Raw genomic sequence first — 21046 nt, forward strand, 5'->3', positions numbered from 1 at the left:
GGGGAATGGGGGAGAATGGGAAGGTGGAAAAGTGACACTTTTTCTACTATTAACTCATTGTTGGACAAATGGAATATTGACCTGAAGATATGAATCAGTATTTCTTTACCTGATGACATGTTATAGGAATTAAGAAAGGAGCCTTATAAGCTTTTCGTAACTGACAATCTTCCACAGCTCCATGGATGAGGATGACATAAATTACTGTTTCATCATAGATATCGGTTTTGGTGTTCTTTGGTATATCTTTTACATAAATGTTACTGAGTTTTAATTGCATCTTGTAATTCCAATCCTATAAGAAAAATACAATTTCATAGTCTATTGTTTATAAAGATTAATATAAATTCCTAAAGAGTTAATTTCTAACAATACTTTAGTTCATTTTCATTCAGAGAGAAGGACAATTTCACATAAGCACCTCTTACCTCATAAGATAAATGTTCCCTGATTTTTTTGGCAGTAATAGAAAGTCCAAGTTTCAGCCACATTCTGTATTCAATGTGAGGATAAAATTGTTCAAAAGCTTCATACAAGTGATTTTTGGGGATAAAACATGTCTGGAAAAAAGAGGATGTCAACTTACTGTTTCATTCTGTGCATTCATGATTCAATGAAATGAGATTTTCTCTTATATACATGTAACATTAAATCTAATAATATTTAAATTATGCAGATTCATTTTATTGCCTGGAAACCTAATAAAATGTATTTATTTAGTAAATATTTTTACAATCTTGTCATATACTAAGTATTAAAAGGCTGTATGATTTAATGAGACTTCTTTATTATTCTTATAGATTCTGAAAAAAATAGAAAACAAAGACTCAAAGATCATTTAACCTTTTAAACTAAAGACATAAGTATTTCTAAAAACATTATTTGGGGGGAGAAAATGTTTTGGTTAGTAATAAAATTCTGATACCAACAATGATTAGACTATTGACTCTTAGGGATAAGCTGCTATGAAGACACAAGAGATTGTGTTTGTTGGTTTTAAATTCTCTTGGTAATCAGCCATGAGTAGGTTTGCTGGGTAATATAGTAAATGTGTATTTATAATAAACTTCTAAACTGTTTTCAGATGAGGCTGTAACATTTACCCTTTAGCCACTTATGAGAATTTCAGCTGATTGACATCCTTGCTAATACTTTGTGTTCAATCTATGTATTTTTAGCCAATGTAGTATGTATATAGTGATACCTTATCATGATTTTAATTTGCATTTCTCTGAGCACTAATGATATTGAGCATCTTTTTCATATGTTTATGGGCCATTTGTATATCCTTTTTTTTTAATTAATTTTATTTTATTTTTAAACTTTACATAATTGTATTAGTTTTGCCAAATATCAAAATGAATCCGCCACAGGTATACATGTGTTCCCCATCCTGAACCCTCCTCCCTCCTCCCTCCCCATACCATCCCTCTGGGTCGTCCCAGTGCACTAGCCCCAAGCATCCAGTATCATGCATTGAACCTGGACTGGCATCTCGTTTCATACATGATATTTTACATTTGTATATTCTTTTATGAAGTATCTATTCAAATCCATTGCCCAATTTTAAATTCTGAAGCATAGTTGATTTACAATATTTCATTAGTTTTAGGTGTACAACATAGTGATCCAATATTATTATAGATTATACTCCATTTAAAGTTATTACAGAGTATTGACTCTATTCCCTGTGCTGTACAATATATCCTTCACACATGGTAATTTGTACCTCTTAAGCCCTAAGCAAGAGTACTGAAGTGGGTTGCCCTATTTTGTCCTACTCCCTTTCCTCTCCCTACTGATAACCACTACTTTGTTTTCCATTTCTGTAAATCTGTTTCTGTTTTGTCATATTAACTTGTTTTATTTTTTAGATTCTGCATAAAAGTGATAACTTACAGTACTTGTCTTTCTCTGTCTTTCTATTATTTCATTAAATATAATACCCTCCAAGTCCATCCATGTTGTTGCAAATAGCATAATTTCATTCTTTTTTGGTTTAGTAATACTGTATATATATGTATATATATATATATATACACATATATATATATATACACACACACGCACAGTATTTGAGATATATATATATATCTCAAATCTTCTTTATCCATTCATTTGTTGATGGACATTTTGGTTGCTTTCACATCTTGGCTGTTATAAATAATACTACTGTGAATATGGAGGAACATGGATCTTTTCAAATTCATGTTTTTATTTTCTTCACATACCTATCTAAGAGCAGAATTCCTGGATCATATGATAGCTCTATTTTTAGTTTTTTTGAGCAACCTCCATACTGTTTTTAATAGTGGCACAAATTTACATTCCTGCCAACAGTGTAGGTTGGTGGTGTTGTTGTTCAGTCACTAAGTCATGTCTGACTCTTTTGTGACCCCATGGTCTGCAGCCTGCCAGGCTCCTCTGTCCACGGGATTTCCCAGGTAAGAACACTGGAGTGGGTTGCCACTTCCTTCTTCAGGGGATCTTCCTGACCAAGGCTCAAACCTGCGTCTCTGGCATTGGCAGGTGGATTATTTACTACTGAGCCACCAGGGAGACCTTGGAGCATTCCCTTCATCCACATCCTCACCAATATTTGTTATTTGTAGACTTTTTGATGATAGCCATTCTGACAGAGGTGAGGTGATAACTCACAGTAATATTGATTTGCATTTCTCTGATATTTACCAATGATGAGCATCTTTTCATGTGCCTGTTGACCTTCTGTATATCTTGTTTGGAAAAATATCTATTCAGGTCTTCTGCCCATTATATAATTGAGTTGTTTTGATATTGAGTTGTATGAACTGTTTATGTGTTTTGGATATTAATCTGTTATTGATCATGCAATTTGCAAATATTTTCTACTGATCAATAGGATGATTTTTTATTTTGTCAATGGTTTCCTTTTCCATGGAAAGGCTTTTAAGATTAATTAGGTATCATTTGCTTGTTTTTGCAGTTGTTTCCTTTGCCTTAGGAGACATATTCAAAAAAATATTGCTATGGTTTACGTCAAAGAGTGTTCTGACTACGATCCCTTCTAGAGTTCACAGTTTACAGCCTTACATTTAGGTCTTTAATTCATTTTCAATTTTGTATTTGGTGTGAGAAAAAGTTATAATTTCATTCTTTTACACGTAGCTGTCCAGTTTTCCCAGCAAAACTTATTGAAGAGTCTGTATTTTCTCCATTGTATATTTTTGCCTTGATTTAGATTAGTTGACCACAAGTACGTAGGTTTATTTCTGGATTCTCTGTTCTGTTCCATTAATCTATGTTTCCTTTGCCTTTAGCGTCTCTTCTTTTCTTAGCTATTAATAAGGTGCGCCCCCGCCCCACCCCACCCCCGTCCACCCCAGACAACCATTTTGCCTTTTTGCATTTCTTTTTCTTGGGGATGGTCTTGATCCCTGCCTCCTGTACAATGTCATGAACCTCCATCCATAGTTCTTCAGGCACTCTGTCTATCAGATCTAATCCCTTGAATCTATTACTCCCTTCCACTGTGTAACCGTAAGGGATTTGATATAGGTCATACCTGAATGGTCTAGTGGTTTTCCCTACTTTCTTCAATTTAATTCTGAATTTGGCAATAAGGAGTTCATGATCTGAGCCATAGTCAGCTCCCGGTCTTGTTTTTGCTGACTGTATAGAGCTTCACCATCTTTGGCTGAAAAGAATATAATCAGTCTGATTTTGGTATTGACCATCTGGTGATGTCCACATGTAAAGTCTTCTCTTGTGTTATTGGAAGAGGGTATTTGCTATGATCAGTGCGTTATCTTGGCAAAACTCTATTAGCCTTTGCCTGCTTCATTTTGTACTCCAAGGCCAAATTTGCCTGTTACCCCAGGTATCTCTTGCCTTCCTACTTTTGCATTCCAGGCCCCCATGATGAAAAGGACATCTCCTTTGGGTGTTAGTTCTAGAAGGTCTTGTAGGTCTTCATAGAACTGTTCAACTTCATCTTCTTCAGCGTTATTGGTTAGGGCATAGACTTGGATTACTGTGATATTGAATGGTTTGCCTTGGAAATGAACAGAGATGATTCTGTCATTTTTGAGATTGCACTCAAGTACTGCATTTTAGACTCTTTTGTTGACTATGATGGCTACTCCATTTCTTCTAAGGAATTCTTGCTCACAGTAGAAGATAAAATGGGCATCTGAATTAAAATTGCCCGTTCCAGTCCATTTTAGTTCACTAATTTCTAAAATGTCCATGTCCACTCTTGTCATCTCCTGTTTGACCACGTCTAATTTACCTTGATTCATGGACCTAACATTCCTAACAAATCAATACTTTGTTTTAAAGTCTATGTTCTTGATGCAAGTATTGTTACACAGCTTTCTTATTTCTATTTGCATGAAATATTTTTTCCCATCCCTTCACTTTCAGCCTGTGTATATCTTTAACTCTGAAGTGAGTCTCTGGTAATCAGCATTGTTTTTTATCCAATCACCTAACCCATATCTTCTGACTGGAGCATTTAGTCTATTGACATTTAAAATGATTACTGATAGGTGTGTGCTTATTGCCACTTGTTTTCTGGTTGTTTTTGCAGTTCTTCTATGTCCCTTTCTCCTTTTTTAGTTTCTTCCTTTGTGGTGTGATGATTTTCTTTAGAGGTACGTTTTATTCCTTTTTTCTCTAGTTTTATGTGTGTCTATTGTAGGTTTTTGACTTGTGCTTACTATCAGGTTCATATATGTTAACCTGTAACTAGATCTACTTGTTTTAAACAGATAGTCATTTAAGTTCAAACATATCCTAAAATTACTTTTTTTACTTCTCCCAGGCTTTATGTCTTTGATGTCATATCCCTAACTATTTATTCTAGTCCTAGTTAATTTTACAATTTTTTTGTCTTTTAATCTTGTAATAACTTAATTGACTGATCCACAGGCTTTACTATATATTTGCCTTTACTAGTGGGTTATTGTTCCTTTCTTGACCTTTGTTACTGCCATCCCCAAACTACTCTTTTTAGTTCTAAAATTTTCATTTGATTCTTTTCTTGAATATTTCCTGTCTTCTCTCATAAAGATTATATTTTTCTTTAGTTGCTTGAACATGTTTCCTTTTAGTTCTTTGAATCTATTCTTAGCTCTTAGTGTCTTCATTTAGTCCATAGTCTGGGTAATTTCAGGGTTGTTCCACTCCCCCTTTCCACATTAAGGGTCACATTTTCATGTTTCTTTGCTTGCTTAGTAATTCATCATTCCTGAAGATAAATTGTTGATATTCCAGGTTCTGTTATCTTCCTGTGATCATTGCTGATGTTTGTTGCAGTAGATCCCTTCATTTACTGTCTGATAACCTTGACTTTGTATAGGTTGTGTTTTACGATTTGTTTTGTTTAATCAGTAGAAAACTCTAGGCATTTCCCATGATTGTGTAATTTCATGGTACTTAACCTCCAAACTGAAGTCTGCCAGGGCTTGCTCTCAGGCTTGTTTTAGCAAGTGTATAGTTAGTCTTACTAGGCCATGATATTTGCTCTCACCTATGCACTCACCTACATGCCAGAGGTTTTAAAAAGTCTCTCCTTTCTATCAAGATAGAACCTTAAAATACCTCAAATCCCTGACCCTCCTTGACCTTTAACATCTCTGTTCCATTCTTAGCAATCTGGTAATGTAGTTTTGTCTCACCTTGAGCATTTGCAGCCTATCCCTCAACAAAGGACTTGTGGACCACACAGATTGCTCAGGTCTCCCTCTGTAAACTCTGATCCTATGCCCCACCCTACAGATTCCAATCTACTTTAGCTGCCACAATTTCTAATCTCTCCCATCTCAGTGCAGCAGGATCATTATTTTCCTTTTGGATTCTTATTGAACTGCAGTCAGAAACTGTCCCAGTCAGAGGGTGAAGGTGGATGTGGAGCTTATCTTGTGAGTTTCTCTGCTCTTGAGGTTTCCAGACTTAACACTGCCTGTTTTCCGATGGTTGAAAATATTTGCCTCATATATTTTGTCAAGTTATGGTTATTTATGGTAAGTGTGCCACTATGTTCTCAGTAACTTCCTTATATTCAGAAGCAAAAGGCTAAAGTATTTTTAGGCAAATGTCAGATATCATATAATTTCACTTATAAATATTCTAATATGCATTGTTGAATGATAGGGGCAAAATTTTCCTTTGCCGTCTTCCTCCCCTTCCTCTTCCCTTTTTATTCCTTTGATTTGTTAAAAAATAAATGGCTTATTGGCCTGTTGACATCCCACACTCTAGATTTAGCTAATTATTCTCTCTTGGTGTCAGTTAACTTGTTTCCTGCATTTTCTGTAAATTGGTTGGAACTGGAATTCAGGTTTTCTCTTTTCTTGTGCAAGAAGAGTCCATGGTGCTAGTACTTCTGTTGCATCAGATCATGAAGCATGTGATGCCCAGTTGCCATTATTTTAGTGATGCTAAGATTGTCTGTAGGTGATGTTAGCATGCTTTTTCATTATAAAGTGTTCCACTAACATTCCACTCAGTAGTTCTAGTATCAATTGGTGGTTATTGCATAGGTCCATTATTTCATTGGGGCTGACTAAATGGAGATATTTTAATTCTCTTATTCTACATTTATTGGCTTGAATTCTTCTATCAGAATAATTTTCCTCATCTTATTTTTTTTTTTTTGTAGTTTCCTTGAAAGAGTTCATAGAGGAAAGGCAAGATAAATGTTTAATTATTTCTTTTTTTAAAATAAGCAATCCATTTTCAGAGACATAAGTTGATATCCTAGCAATCTTTTTAAAATAAAAAACTTGATACCATTATCAACTTATATGAGTTTTTATATGTTTGTGGTTTTATTATTTACAGTCATTGTTCTTTTTGAATTCACATTAGGCCAGTGGGAGCCCCTGTTGCTTTGAGGATTTTGTTGTGAATTGTGTGTCAGAAACTTCTGTTCACTGTGCTCAACTTTCTATTAATAAATCCCAGCTCTTTGACTTTTTCTCTTCTTTACCCTCCAAATTGTGGTATTGACATTTAACATATCCCATCTAATTTCCCATGAGACATCTCATATAACCAGTTTCTCTGGTTAAATCCTTGTTCCAATATGGTAGGTTAACTTTTGCAAACCATTTTGCTAGGACATTACATTGTGTACATAAAATTCTGTAACAAGTTTTATTTCTTTATTATTCCTATTTCTTAAAATATTTTCACTAGACTACAAACATATACAAATACAAAAAGAACTTTAAATTTGGTACTAGATATTTAACAAGCTATAATAATAAGACATAAGATGACATTTTCTGACCTCTACTACAGTTTTGCAGGTGGCAGAATATTTCATGGGTGCATTAGTCAAGCAGTTTAGCTCTCCTATTACTGCCCCACTGATCACAAAGTCTGTATAAGTTATCTGGTAATCTTTCTCCTCTGACTCCCAGATTATTTGATCAATTCCCAAACCTGGCTTTGATCTTTGAAGCTGTTCAAGGACAAAGAAAGAAAAAAAAATACATGTACCAGTTAACTTACCAAAACTATTTAATTTATGGCTTTTCCCTTTAACAATTTTAATATTTATATATTGCCTGAAAATATGTATTACTCATAACTTTTAAGTGAATTTATTAAATTAGCGATGACTTGCAAACAACATTCTTAAATACTCTCATCTTTCTGATTCTACCAACTCAACCAATAAATACCTGTCATAGAATAGCTAAATGCCTAACTCAAATATAAGATAAATAACAGCTTATTTTATAACTTTCAACCTTAATGCTGATCCTTTTAAAGTTTCTTGTTGTCTATGGGAAAGTATGGCTCAACAAGTGATAGCTGCTGTTATTCATTGTGTTTGAGGAAGATAATTGTTGTTTGGATAGAGCTGCTGTCCTACAAAAAGGATTAATAAAAGTCTTACCATTTAAAGATATTTATTCTCAATTATGTAATGTTTTTAACTAATGCTCACAAGTGCATTTATAAATATCTCTGCCTTACCTTTACCATGCCTGAAATAATTACATAAATTCCTTTAGGCTCATCACCTTCTTCAAATATATCATTTCCACAATCAAATGTTACAACTCTGGATCTTTCCTAAAAAATGTCACCAAATACATAAGCTATAAATAATATTTTAGCAGTGATTAGAGTTTACATTTTAATAAGTTTTATGCTTTTAAAGTAAATATTACTCAAAAAGATCTGAGACATTGTATTAGTAATAAATTTGTAAGAGAAAATAGAAATTATGACTAAAAAAGAGAAAGTAGATATTAATGAATATATGTAATTTCAGATTGGGTATTTATACATAAATTAGAAAACAATCTAATTTAGGAATTAGAATATATGGAAAGGTAAAAATATTTCTTTGGATGAAAAATAATCTGGACAAATACAAGCTAATGGTACATATATGTCTTAGACATACTTATGCTCTAAACAGCTGATGAGGTAATAAAAATTCAATCATTCAAAATATTTTAACCAGGTGAAAAAAATATAATCGGTCTTTTGGAACTTACTAGATATAGTAAGAACAGGTTAAATCCATTTATTTGTTCATCCCAGAAACACTTATTGAACACCCAGTATGGGTACAACATGATAGGCCCTGAGTAGTCAAAAGTTTGATGAGGTAAAAATTATAGAAGAGGGGAGAGGTGTAAAGGTAATAATTGTAATGTAATTATGCTATAATAAAGGGGTATACTGGATGCAATGGTGACATCTTTGGTCCTCCAAACATAGGTTGGTCTTTTTTTTTTTACTGGTATTTGACTCTAAAGCCTGCTTTTTAGAGAATGTTTCCAGAGAAGAAATAAGCAGAGGCAGTTTGGTGGGGTGGGAGTGGGGGCATTGGTGAAAACATTTTATGATCAGTATATAGCACTCGCGGAGGAATGGAATTTAAAAAGCATAAAGTTCTTGGGGTATCATGAGTGAAACAAAAGTGAAAGTATTTAGTCACTCAGTCATGTCCAATTCTTTGCAACCCCATGGACTTTAGCCTGCCAGGCTCCTCTGTCCATGGAATTTTCCAGGCAAGAATAGTGGAGTGGGTAGCCATTGCCTTCTTCAGGAGATCTTCCTGACCCAGAGGTTGAACCTGGGCCTCGTGCACTGCAGGCAGATTCTTTACCCTCTGAGTTGGGGTGTATGACATATGGATAACTAAAGGTAAAGATGGAGAGAGAGGTAGGGGGCAGATTATGGGAGAACTTTGCATGTCATTCAAAGGGATTTTGATTTTAATTTTACTCTATAGGTAATCAACAATACAAAGAGTATCATGGGTAAACCTTTAATTTTTAAAAGATCATTTATTGGTACATTAAAGATATTACTAGCAGGGAATACAAATATTACCTGAATAAAGCTTATATGTTCTTCATCTTTATCTAGCCATGGGATATGATAGAGTGCTTCTTCAACAGTAAGAGGTTTATATGTAGGTTGAAAATCAAGTATGTCTCTTTTTTTGGCCATTATTATCTAAAACCACCAAAGTTAAAAAAGTAGATGAACAAAACTGGTGTTAATGAAATGTTTAAAACAATTACGATTTTGTACCATTTCCTTTTCTTGATCTCCTGAGATTTCTGTTCTTCCATGGAAAATTTCAACCTATCCCCTCTTGAAGCATTTTTCTATGTTATCATTATTCTGAAGTCATAGATTATTTTTAAAAGTAAATCTTTTTACTGAAGTATACTCTTGCCTGGAAAATCCCATGGATGGAGGAGCCTGGTAGGCTGCAGTCCATGGGGTCGAAAAGAGTTGGACACGACTGAGTGACTTCACTGTCACTTTTCACTTTCAAGCATTGGAGAAGGAAATGGCAACCCACTCCAGTGTTCTCTTGCCTGGAGAATCCCAGGCACAGCGGAGCCTGGTGGGCTGCCATCTATGGGGTCACACAGTCGGACACGACTGAAGTGACTTAGCAGCAGCAGCAGAGACGTCGCTCAGTCGTGTCCGACTCTTCGCGACCCCATGGACTTCAGCCTACCAGGTTCCTCCATCCATGGGATTTTCCAGGCACGAGTACTGGAGTGGGTTGCCATTGCCTTCTCATGCAAAAGTGCACAAATCCTAAATGTCCACTCAAAGAACATTTACGACATAAAAACATCTACGTAACCATAACCAAGATTAAAAACATCCATTGCACCTTAGAATCCTCCTTGATGTTCTCTTCTAGTCATTACTTCTACCCCAAAGTAACACTCTTCTTCTATTACCATAGTTTAGCATTTGTCTAGTTTCGAGTGGTATCCGCATGAAATCAGTGAATGTACTTGTTTGTGTTTCATTTGTTCAACATTATGTTTCTGAAGTTCATCTATAACGTCCAGTTCAGTTCAGTCGCTCCGTCATGTCCGACTCTTTGCGACCCCATGAATCACAGCATGCCAGGCCTCCCTGTTCATCACCAACTCCCGGAGTTCACTGAGATTCACGTCCATCGAGTCAGTGATGCCATCCAGCCATCTCATCCTCTGTCGTCCCCTTCTCCTCCTGCCCCCAATCCCTCCCAGCATCAGAGTCTTTTCCAATGAGTCAACTCTTTGCATGAGGTGGCCAAAATACTGGAGTTTCAGCTTCAGCATCATTCCTTCCAAAGAAATCCCAGGGCTGATCTCCTTTAGAATGGACTGGTTGGATCTCCTTGCAGTCCAAGGGATTCTCAAGAGTCTTCTCCAACACCACAGTTCAAAAGCATCAATTCTTCGGTGCTCAGCCTTCTTCACAGTCCAACTCTCACATCCATACATGACCACAGGAAAAACCATAGCCTTGACTAGATGGACCTTTGTTGGCAAAGTAATGTCTCTGCTTTTCAATATGCTGTCTAGGTTGGTCATAACTTTCCTTCCAAGGAGTAAGCATCTTTTAATTTCATGGCTGCAGTCACCATCTGCAGTGATTTTGGAGCCCAAAAAAATAAAGTCTGACACTGTTTCCACTGTTTCCCCATCTATTTCCCATGAAGTGATGGGACTGGATGCCATGATCTTCGTTTTCTGAATGTCGAGCTTTAAGCCAACTTTTTCACTCTCCACTTTCACTTTCATCAAGAGGCTTTTTAGTTCCTCTTCACTTTCTGCCATAAGGGTGTTGTCATCTGCATATCTGAGGTTATTGATATTTCTCCCAGCAGTCTTGATTCCAGCTTGTCCTTCTTCCAGCCCAGCGTTTCTCATGATGTACTCTGCATATAAGTTAAATAAACAGGGTGACAATATACAGCCTTGACGAACTCCTTTTCCTATGTGGAACCAGTCTGTTGTTCCATGTCCAGTTCTAACTGTTGCTTCCTGACCTGCATACAAATTTCTCAAAAGGCAGATCAGGTGGTCTGGTATTCCCATCTCTTGAAGAATTTTCCACAGTTTATTGTGATCCACACAGTCAAAGGCTTTGGCATAGTCAATAAAGCAGAAATAGATGTTTTTCTGGAACTCTCTTGCTTTTTCCATGATCCAGCGGATGTTGGATTACATTTAGCATCCTAAAATATAACACTGTAATTTGAATTTATACCAGTTTAACTCCTGTAACATACAAAACTCTGTTCCTCTAACAGTTCCATCCTTACCCCTTGTAGTTGATGTCACAAAATTACATCTTTGTATGTTGTCTATCCAAAACATAAACGAATATTTTTTAAACGTTTTCATCTCTTTAATTATGTAGAAAACAAAGTATAACATTATAAGTCAGAGATATAATACTGCTAGCTTTTAGACAAAGAGTTACTTTTTAAAATGTATTAGCGTCTTAAATCATGTAGAAAACAAAAAGTAGAGTCAGACACTGTTATTACAACACTATTAGCTTTAATAATTGCCCATGTACTTACCTGTATTGAGGTTTTTATTTCCTCATATGGATTTGAGTTATTGTCCAGTGTCCTTTCATTTCCATCTGCATGACATCTTTTAGCATTTCTTTCAGGGCAGGTATAGTGGTAATGAACTCCCTCAGCTTTTGTTTGAGAATGTCTTCATTTTCCTCTCATTTCTAAAAGACAGTTTTGCTGGATATAAGGTTCTTAGTTGATTTCTGCTGCTGCTGTTTGGTCACTAAGTTGTGTCTGACTCTTTGCGACCCCAGGGACTGTAGCCCACCAGGTTCCTGGATCCATGGGATTTCCCAGACAAGAACACTGGAGTGGGTTGCTATTTTCTTCTTCAGAGGATCTTCCCAGCCCATGGGTCAAACCTATGTCTTCTGCTTGGCAGGCAACTTCTTTACCACTTAGCCAGCTGGGAAGCCCTCTTACTTGACTACTTTTTTTCTTTTAGTACTTTGAACATATCAGCCCACTTTCTTCTGGTCTCCAAAATTTCTGATGAGAAATCTGATGATGATCTTATTGAGGATCCCTTGTATGTGATGAGTTTTTAATCTTTCGCTGATTTCAAAGTTCTCTTCAGCAATTTGGTTATAATATGTCTTGGTGTAGGTCTATTTGAGTTCATCTTACTTGAAGTTCACTGAGCTTCTTAGATGTTAATATTCATGCTTGGTATAAAGTTTAGAAAGTTTTAAGCCAATACTTCTTTAAATTTCCTCTCTGTTCCTTTCTCTCCCTCTCTCTCGTCTTCATGGGACATCTACAATGCATATGTTGGTCCACTGATGGTTTCTCACTGGTCCCTTAGACTCTGTTCACTTTTCTTCAATCTTTTTCTTTCTATTCCTCACATAATATAATTTCCATGGTCCTGTTTTCAAGGTGACTTGTTTTTCTACCTGATTAAATATGCCTTTTAGTTCCTGCTACATGTGTGTTACATATCTATTACCTTGAGTTCAAGCTTAAGGATTTAGAGTTTCTAATTACTACTGTGAATACAATATTTTTCCACATTTTCTTTAGTTGTGGAATATTTTTAATGTTGATCTTGTTTCTGGAAGCCCTGTTGAATTATTTTATTGGTCCCATATTATTGATTTGAAGTTAATTCTCAGGGTTTTAGATTAAACAATGAATAAACAGTAATAGTTTTGTCCATTCTCCAAAACTTTCGTGTTTCAAGTTCCTTTTGTTTTTCTGCTAAGACCTACAAACACAGCTTTCACTTCTTGGAATGAACTATTCATTCTTATTTTTTCCCAACTTTAATGGAAATATTGCTTAATGTTTTGCCGTCTAATACAATGTTTGCTTCATATTTTTAATATATATTCTTTATCTAGTTAAGAATTGCTATTTCTTTTATTAGCCTTTGAACATTCTGAATAGAGTTGAATTTTATCAAATGACTTGTCTTCTTTGATCTCTCAATAAGTGAGTTATATAGCTATTTTGGGAGACAAAACCTTTTTAGTTATAGCATATCATGCTTTGCCTATACTGCCAGATTCAATTAGCTACTATTACGATAAAAAAGTTTTATATATGTATTCACAAGTATAATAGCTTTATTTTTTTTCTTATACTATTCCTGATTTGGGGCATAAATTTTATACTTACAGAATGAGTTGGGACCCTCTCTATCTTTTTACATTTCCCAATACCATTTAAACAACTTGAAGAAAGAAAATTTAATTAATTTTAACCCTATAATTGAGTGTTCTTATAAATTACAGTTTCTCTGGGAAAATTATTTCGGAGTCACAGATAATTGCCAGGAACATACTAATACCCAGTCTAGCCTAGGATGAGAAAAGATTTCATTATACCTTTGTTTTGGGTACAAAGCATAGAAAGATGTGGTCCCTCATTGCAGCAAGAAAGGAAAGAGAAGGTGACCACTAGAGTTTCAGGAAGGAAGCTCTTCTGGTAGGTATTTTTCTTTAGACAATTATTTTAAGTTATGCATTTACATTGCAGAAATGGCCTATATTGGAAAGGACTGAAAGCAGGTTTGAAGATCATAAATGACTAACAAGTAAGTATATTTGCTTTGAAAATATTCCACCATACCTTATTAATTTCAGAACCTTCAATTTTATGAAGAATGCCTTTTAATCTGAAAACTTTAACAATTTCTCTAGCCAAACTGAGCATGACATTAATCTCCTCCTTTGTTTTCATAGTGACAGCAATTTCTGGGTGATCATACTCTAAGTAGCCTGAAAAATAACAAAATATTTTCAAATGAAATAGGACATTGCTTAAATATTTCATGTGGACAGTAAGCTAATATTTATTTTCTAAACCCATGAAGCACAACCCTTATCACAGGGAAATGTATCTCTCCCTAAAGAGATTTCTGCAATTAATCAAAATTCACCCATAATTGCACAGTTCTGCCTGACATTTCCTTGTCGGCAGCCCATGCTCTATCTAAGCCCATGAAGAAGGACAGACAACCCTAGTCCTAGGATTAACAGTTATACTAATGCACCTAAACTGGACACTGAGAGGCTCTCCTGGGCTCTAGGTCTAAAGTTTATGACCCAATTTTTTATTCTGTTTGAATCAAGATTTCAGATGATAGATTGTGTGCTTAAACATGGCTTCTGATCAAATCCTCTCACTCATTCTGGGTCATTTCCACCCATCCTGCCTGGGCATCTAGATGATGCATCCATCTATGTTCTTCTGCTAATATGATGTGGATTCCTGGGTGCCCATGAGAGTTTCATCCACTTAGGAGTTTTTCTTGGTCATGACCTCTTGTCTGGCTTGACAACTATGCTGTGAAAGATCTCTCATGATTGGGCTCATTGCAGATTTGCTGTGTTCTTTTACTGTCCACCATCTGGTACCAAACTCCCTTTTCTGAACATAATAAACACTATGCCGTAGAGATGTCTGTCTCACTCCCAGGATTTGTCTTGCACTAGGACCATGACCTGGCACAATTCAGAGAACAGGCTGTTGTCACGTTTGAGCACTGAGCCTTCTAGCAGCCAAACCAGCAATTCCATGAGATTCTGTTCTGATTTCAACTCATTTTAAAGCCTAAATCCTCAGATGGCAACTCTGTGGCAACAGGAGAAAAAAAAATAACTTCTTTCCTTGTGTTGCTCAAGACAATACGTTTGGAAGAAAATAGAATTTATAGTGTGATAAAGACATGCACAATCATGGCATGCTAATGTGTTTTATTTAAACAGAAACGAAAAGGTCTTCATTGTCACATAAGGCAGAAAAAACAAATGTGGAGGGGTAATATTACACTATTCTCATTCAGTCAAAGATATGATCATGTTGATTGTTGGAGTTATTCACTTTATTATTGATAATAAGTAGATCTCCTCAAAGATCAGTTTAGTTATCAAAACCATTTCCTCTCTAAAGGAATGATGATAAACAAATGGTCATGCTAGATCTTTAAGGTGAGAGGTACCTACCTAGTTCTTTCATAGCATGTCCTGTGTTCTTCGTTACCCTCCTTAATAACATCTACGGAACAAAAGAAATGTTATTCCTATTGGAAAACAATTGATTAATTTTTTACCTAAATTAATAACTGTCAAGAAAAATATGATGGAAACTTTTCTGGAATTAGAATTGAATTTTGTGCATGCGTGCCAAGTCACTTCAGTCATGTCCAACTCTTTGCAATGCTATGGACTGTAAACCGCCAGGCTCCTCTGTCCATGGGATTCTTCAGGCAAGAATACTGGAGTGGGTTGCCGTGTCCTCCTCCAGGGGATCATCCTGACTCTGGAATTGAACCCATGTCTCTTGTGTCTCCTGCATTACCAGGCGGGTTCTCTATCACTAGTGCCACCTGAGAATTTTGTGCAATGAATTTTATTTTACTCCAGCAAGAGTGGTGGAGAGGATGAGAAGTGGCATTACCTAGGCTGACTTTGAGAAGCCCAAAGGTAAGTCATATATTTTTTCTTAAAGTAACTTACTTTAGGATACTGTTGATTATGAAAAATACAGGCATGTGAGGTATTTCCCATTCAATTTTTGAGAATCTCTGAATTTAGGAAATACATGTGGTTTCCAACCTTAAATGAGATAGAAGTTTTAACCAAAATATGTGAGAGCAGAAATGAAGACTGAAACTGCCCAATATCTTAAATATTCAAGTTCTTTTGTATTTCCTACTGTGTATCCTCAGTATGAGTGAGTATAAAAGGTAACAAAATTCAGCAAAGTTGTTTTAAAGTTACAGGTGGTAAATAGAGAAAAGATACAGTGATTTGTGTTCAACTACATATTGAGTGTTCAATGTTCTCAGCTACATAACTTTGGGCACATGACATATAGCATTAAAATGTTCTAAATTATCTTGAAAGATGACTGTCTAATTTCACTCGATGATAAACTTAGGGGCACAGTGTTAATCTGACTCAATTGAGAAAATGAAAAATAAGATATAGAACTTAGGCCCTAGCATTCTGTTTGCTGTTTACTAGTTGTGTATGTGACTGGACATAACCATTAAATTGGCTTCATTTCTTGGCTTCATTTTTCTCATCTGTTGTTGGGGTCCTTTAATGGACTGGGACCTGGCAGTCCGGAGGTGATGATCCTATCAAGCTACCAATGGTATTTTTCACAGAGCTAGAACAAATAATTTCACAATTTGTATGGAAATACAAAAAACCTCAAATAGCCAAAGCAATCTTGAGAAAGAAGAATGGAACTGGAGGAATCAACCTGCCTGACTTCAGACTCTACTACAAAGCCACAGTCATCAAGACAGTATGGTACTGGCACAAAGACAGAAATAGAGATCAATGGAACAAAATAGAAAGCCCAGAGATAAACCCACGCACCTATGGACACCTTATCTTTGACAAAGGAGGCAAGAATATACAATGGATTAAAGACAACCTCTTTAACAAGTGGTGCTGGGAAAACTGGTCAACCACTTGTAAAAGAATGAAACTAGAACACTTTCTAACACCATACACAAAAATAAACTCAAAATGGATTAAAGATCTATATGTAAGACCAGAAACTATAAAACTCCTGCTGCTGCTGCTGCTAAGTCGCTTCAGTCGTGTCTGACTCTGTGCGATCCCATAGACAGTAGCCCACCAGGCTCCCCCGTCACTGGGATTCTCCAGGCAAGAACACTGGAGTGGGTTGCCATTTCCTTCTCCAATGCATGAAAGTGAAAAGTGAAAGGGAAGTCGCTCAGTCGTGTCTGACTCTAGCAACCCCATGGACTGCAGCCTACCAGGCTCCTCCGTCCATGGGATTTTCCAGGCAAAAGTTCTGGAGTGGGGTGCCATTGCCTTCTCCTAGAGGAGAACATAGGCAAAACACTCTCTGACATAAATCACAGCAGGATCCTCTATGACCCACCTCCCAGAATCTTGGAAATAAAAGCAAAAATAAACAAATGGGACCTAATTAAAGTTAAAAGCTTCTGCACAACAAAGGAAACTATAGGCAAGGTGAAAAGACAGCCTTCAGAATGGGAGAAAATAATAGCCAAGGAAGCAACTGACAAACAACTAATCTCAAAAATATACAAGCAACTCCTGCAGCTCAATTCCAGAAAAATAAAAGACCCAATCAAAAAATGGGCCAAAGAACAAAATAGACATTTCTCCAAAGAAGACATACAGATGGCTAACAAACACATGAAAAGATGCTCAACATCACTCATTATCAGAGAAATGCAAATCAAAATCACAATGAGGTACCATTTCATGCCAGTCAGAATGGCTGTGATCCAAAAGTCTACAAGCAATAAATGCTGGAGAGGGTGTGGAGAAAAGGGAACCCTCTTACACTGTTGATGGGAATGCAAACTAGTACAGCCACTATGGGGAACAGTGTGGAGATTCCTTAAAAAACTGGAAATAGAACTGCCTTATGATCCAGCAATCCCACTGCTGGGCACACACACTGAGGAAACCAGAAGGGAAAGAGACATGTGTACCCCAATGTTCATCACAGCACTGTTTATAATAGCCAGGACATGGAAGCAACCTAGATGTCCATCAGCAGATGAATGGATGAGAAAGCTGTGGTACATATACACAATGGAGTATTACTCAGCCATTAAAAAGAATACATTTGAATCAGTTCTAATGAGGTGGATGAAACTGGAGCCAATTATACAGAGTGATGTAAGCCAGAAAGAAAAACACCAATACAGTATACTAACGCATATATATGGAATTTAGAAAGATGGTAATGATAACCCTGTATGCGAGACAGCAAAACAGACACAGATGTACAGAACAGTCTTTTGGACTCTGTGGGAGAGGGAGAGGGTGGGATGATTTGGGAGAATGGCATTGAAACATGTATAATACCATATATGAAATGAATCGCCAGTCCAAGTTTAGTGCATGATACAGGATGCTTGGGGCTGGTGCACTGGGACGACCCAGAGGGATGATACGGGGAGGGTGGAGAGATGGGGGTTTGAGATGGGGAACATGTGTATACCTGTAGCAGATTCATGTTGATGTATGGCAAAACCAATACAATATTGTAAAGTAATTAACCTCCAATTAAAATAAATAAATTTATATTAAAAAAAAAAAGAAAATGAAAGAGAGAAAGAGGCTGACACTCCCTGGTTTACGCAGAAAACCAATAAAGTCCTTAACACAGGACTTGCATCTCTCATGAAGGCACTGGGCACCCTCTTGAGGCAGGGTGAAGGCACAGGGCGCCTTCTTGAGGGAGTCTTAGAAGCCCGGGCAGGAGAGTGAGCAAGATGGGTCTCTGCACTCCAAGGAATCAGCCAAAGAGAAAGAGAGAGAGAGAGGGAAAGAAAGAAAGAAAGACAGACAGACAGACATGGGGACCCAAGCTCTGATGGAGCAAAGGTGCTTTAATGATTTTTCTGTGAGTATATATAGGCTGTAGTACAAGAAGTTTCTTTCATCAATGATAAAGATCAGAAAACCAAATGTACAGTAACTGTTACCAAGGGAACAAGGGATGATGATGGTCACAAGGTCAGGAGACAATCCATATCTCAAGAAAGGGGATCGAGATTAAGCAGTTTTGTCATATAGAGAATGTTTACTAAAGGAGATTCAAGCCTGTCTCACACAACGACCCCAGTTCGTGGGAGCAGCGTGCTGTTCTGCTTAAAAAGAAACAAAGGACCTGTGAGAAACAGCATGTAGGAATCCTCCTGTTAAACATTCCCTGACAATCTGTAAAATGAGGGAATTAGATATGGTTTCCCTCTAAATAAGTTAGTGGTACTTCTTTCTACTTGTCAGATCCCCATCCTTCATTTTTACTATTTACTGTGGGAAAATCAAGCATATAGAGAAACAGAAGGAGCTTTGGAAATTATGAGGAGGGTCTGTCTGCTCAATCCTGCCATCACTTATCATCCTGCAGTATTTCCTATTTAATGCATCTTAGCCTGATAGATCCTGAAACTTGCTTTGAGAGAAGCTGATTTGTGCACATGGGTTTCATGATAGCTCCAAAAGGACCAAAATGTGTGCTCCAAGAGGCTCATGACTTGTTTTTTTGTTTTTGTTTTTGTTTTACTCATTCGAAGTATACAATTAAATGGTTTTTAATACATTCATGGTATTGTGCAATCATCCTCACAATCAATTTTAAAACATCTTCATCCTCCAAAAAGAAATTTCATAACCATTACAGTTCCTCCTCATCCACACCCAACCCCCCACCCCCAGCCATAGGCAACCAGTAGTCTATTTTCTGTCTGTACAGATTTGCCTGTTCTGGACATTTCTTATATATTGAATCATACTATAAGTGCTTTGTGACTATCTTCTTTCAGTTAGCATGCTTTCAAAGTTCATTCATGCTATAGTATCAATATTTCATCCTTTTTATTGCTTAATAATATTAGTATTCCATTGTGCAATTACATCACATTTTATTTATCAGTTCAACAGCTGATAGACATGTGGGTTGTCTCAACTTTTTGGCTGGTATGAATAATGCTGTTTATAATAGTCAAGACATGGAAGCAACCTAAATGTCCATTGACAGATAAATGGATAAAGATGATGCAGCACATATACACAATGGAATACTATTTAGCCATAATAAGAAGAAAATACTCTTATTTGCAGAAACATAGATGGACCTAGAGGAGCCTCATAACTTGCTAATGTGTCATAGATACTTCAGTAAGGAGTCACCTGAGTAATATAAATGTAGATTAGTTTCTGTTTTTGCAAAAATTTCTCAGTAAACCAGGAGTCAGAGATCACCTCTACATATATAGAAAGAAGACACGATGGGTGAGGGCAACTGAGGAGTGAGGGAAATAAACCATTTTCTTAGTATTTAAAGTTTTCCTCACCTGTTTAACCTGTTTAGAACTTGCAATCTTATCAATTATAGTCATTATATCTGCTTCGCCTTGGACATATCCTTTTAGTATAGCATATCTAAAGGACAGCTGATGACTCATCCTTTTATCTAATATTTGCAGCAACCTTGGTGTTACAAGCTGAAAAAACAAGACTATATTTAATAAAATTTGTACAAATTATGGTTGATTTTATGTTGGCTAGTTTAAAATAGGTAGTAATAAGAAATGACATTCTCTCTGGTAACTATAGCAACTTGTCAAGATTCTTAGTTATTTTATGCACAGAATCTCTGTAACTTTGTGGCTAGAGCTACTTCCCCATAACTAATAATATTAGATGCCTATGTGAAGTTAAGACTTTGTTTTCCACTTATTTCCATTGTAGAGAATTGCATGATATTTTAAGTGGTTTTATTCTTGGAAAACAACGTGGTTGATCTTCTGGGCTTAGGTCACAAAATGACTGTCTATGAAGTATTGCCACTTTTACCGACTAAACCTCCCACTAAAATTTTCACTAGATGCTTCATAGTTAATTGAGTTAGAACTCACCACAACTATGGTCCTTATTTGACCCCACAATTAACTTCTCATTGTTTCTTTGCTGCGGGTTTAAGTCTCCAGCTTATCTGTCACCACTGTACTGTCTGTCTCCTAACTTCAGCAGAACTGGCCAACCCCTACATTTTCCTATCTTTGCTCCACAGTGCTCCACACTCATACAGAAAACAATTACTTGTTATATTGCTATAGAAAGACACATTAGACAATTAAAGGTCATTTTAGATGCTGTGATTTCATAATACTGTAAGTTTATAGAACACAAAGTGTGTATTTTTCAGTTCCTTAATTTGTATGAATAT

The 21046-nt window shown here is 36.3% G+C and overlaps 1 protein-coding gene across 2 annotated transcripts in view; it reads right to left on the minus strand.

Moving 5' to 3' along the window:
• SLC9C1 (solute carrier family 9 member C1) overlaps window positions 1-21046 on the minus strand; it is a 114262-nt gene that overhangs the window by 14765 nt on the left and 78451 nt on the right. For both annotated transcript variants that reach the window (XM_059887888.1, XM_024994298.2), the window contains exons 18-25: window positions 20172-20321; window positions 15292-15343; window positions 13916-14064; window positions 9346-9471; window positions 7972-8070; window positions 7277-7450; window positions 429-560; window positions 110-295 (exon numbers count right to left, since the gene is read on the minus strand). In XM_059887888.1, the coding sequence (XP_059743871.1) occupies window positions 110-295; window positions 429-560; window positions 7277-7450; window positions 7972-8070; window positions 9346-9471; window positions 13916-14064; window positions 15292-15343; window positions 20172-20321 (1068 nt within the window). The remainder of the gene's footprint in view (window positions 1-109; window positions 296-428; window positions 561-7276; window positions 7451-7971; window positions 8071-9345; window positions 9472-13915; window positions 14065-15291; window positions 15344-20171; window positions 20322-21046) is intronic.

Source organism: Bos taurus, chromosome 1 (genome assembly GCF_002263795.3).
Source record: "Bos taurus isolate L1 Dominette 01449 registration number 42190680 breed Hereford chromosome 1, ARS-UCD2.0, whole genome shotgun sequence".
NCBI classification, from domain to species: domain Eukaryota; kingdom Metazoa; phylum Chordata; class Mammalia; order Artiodactyla; family Bovidae; genus Bos; species Bos taurus.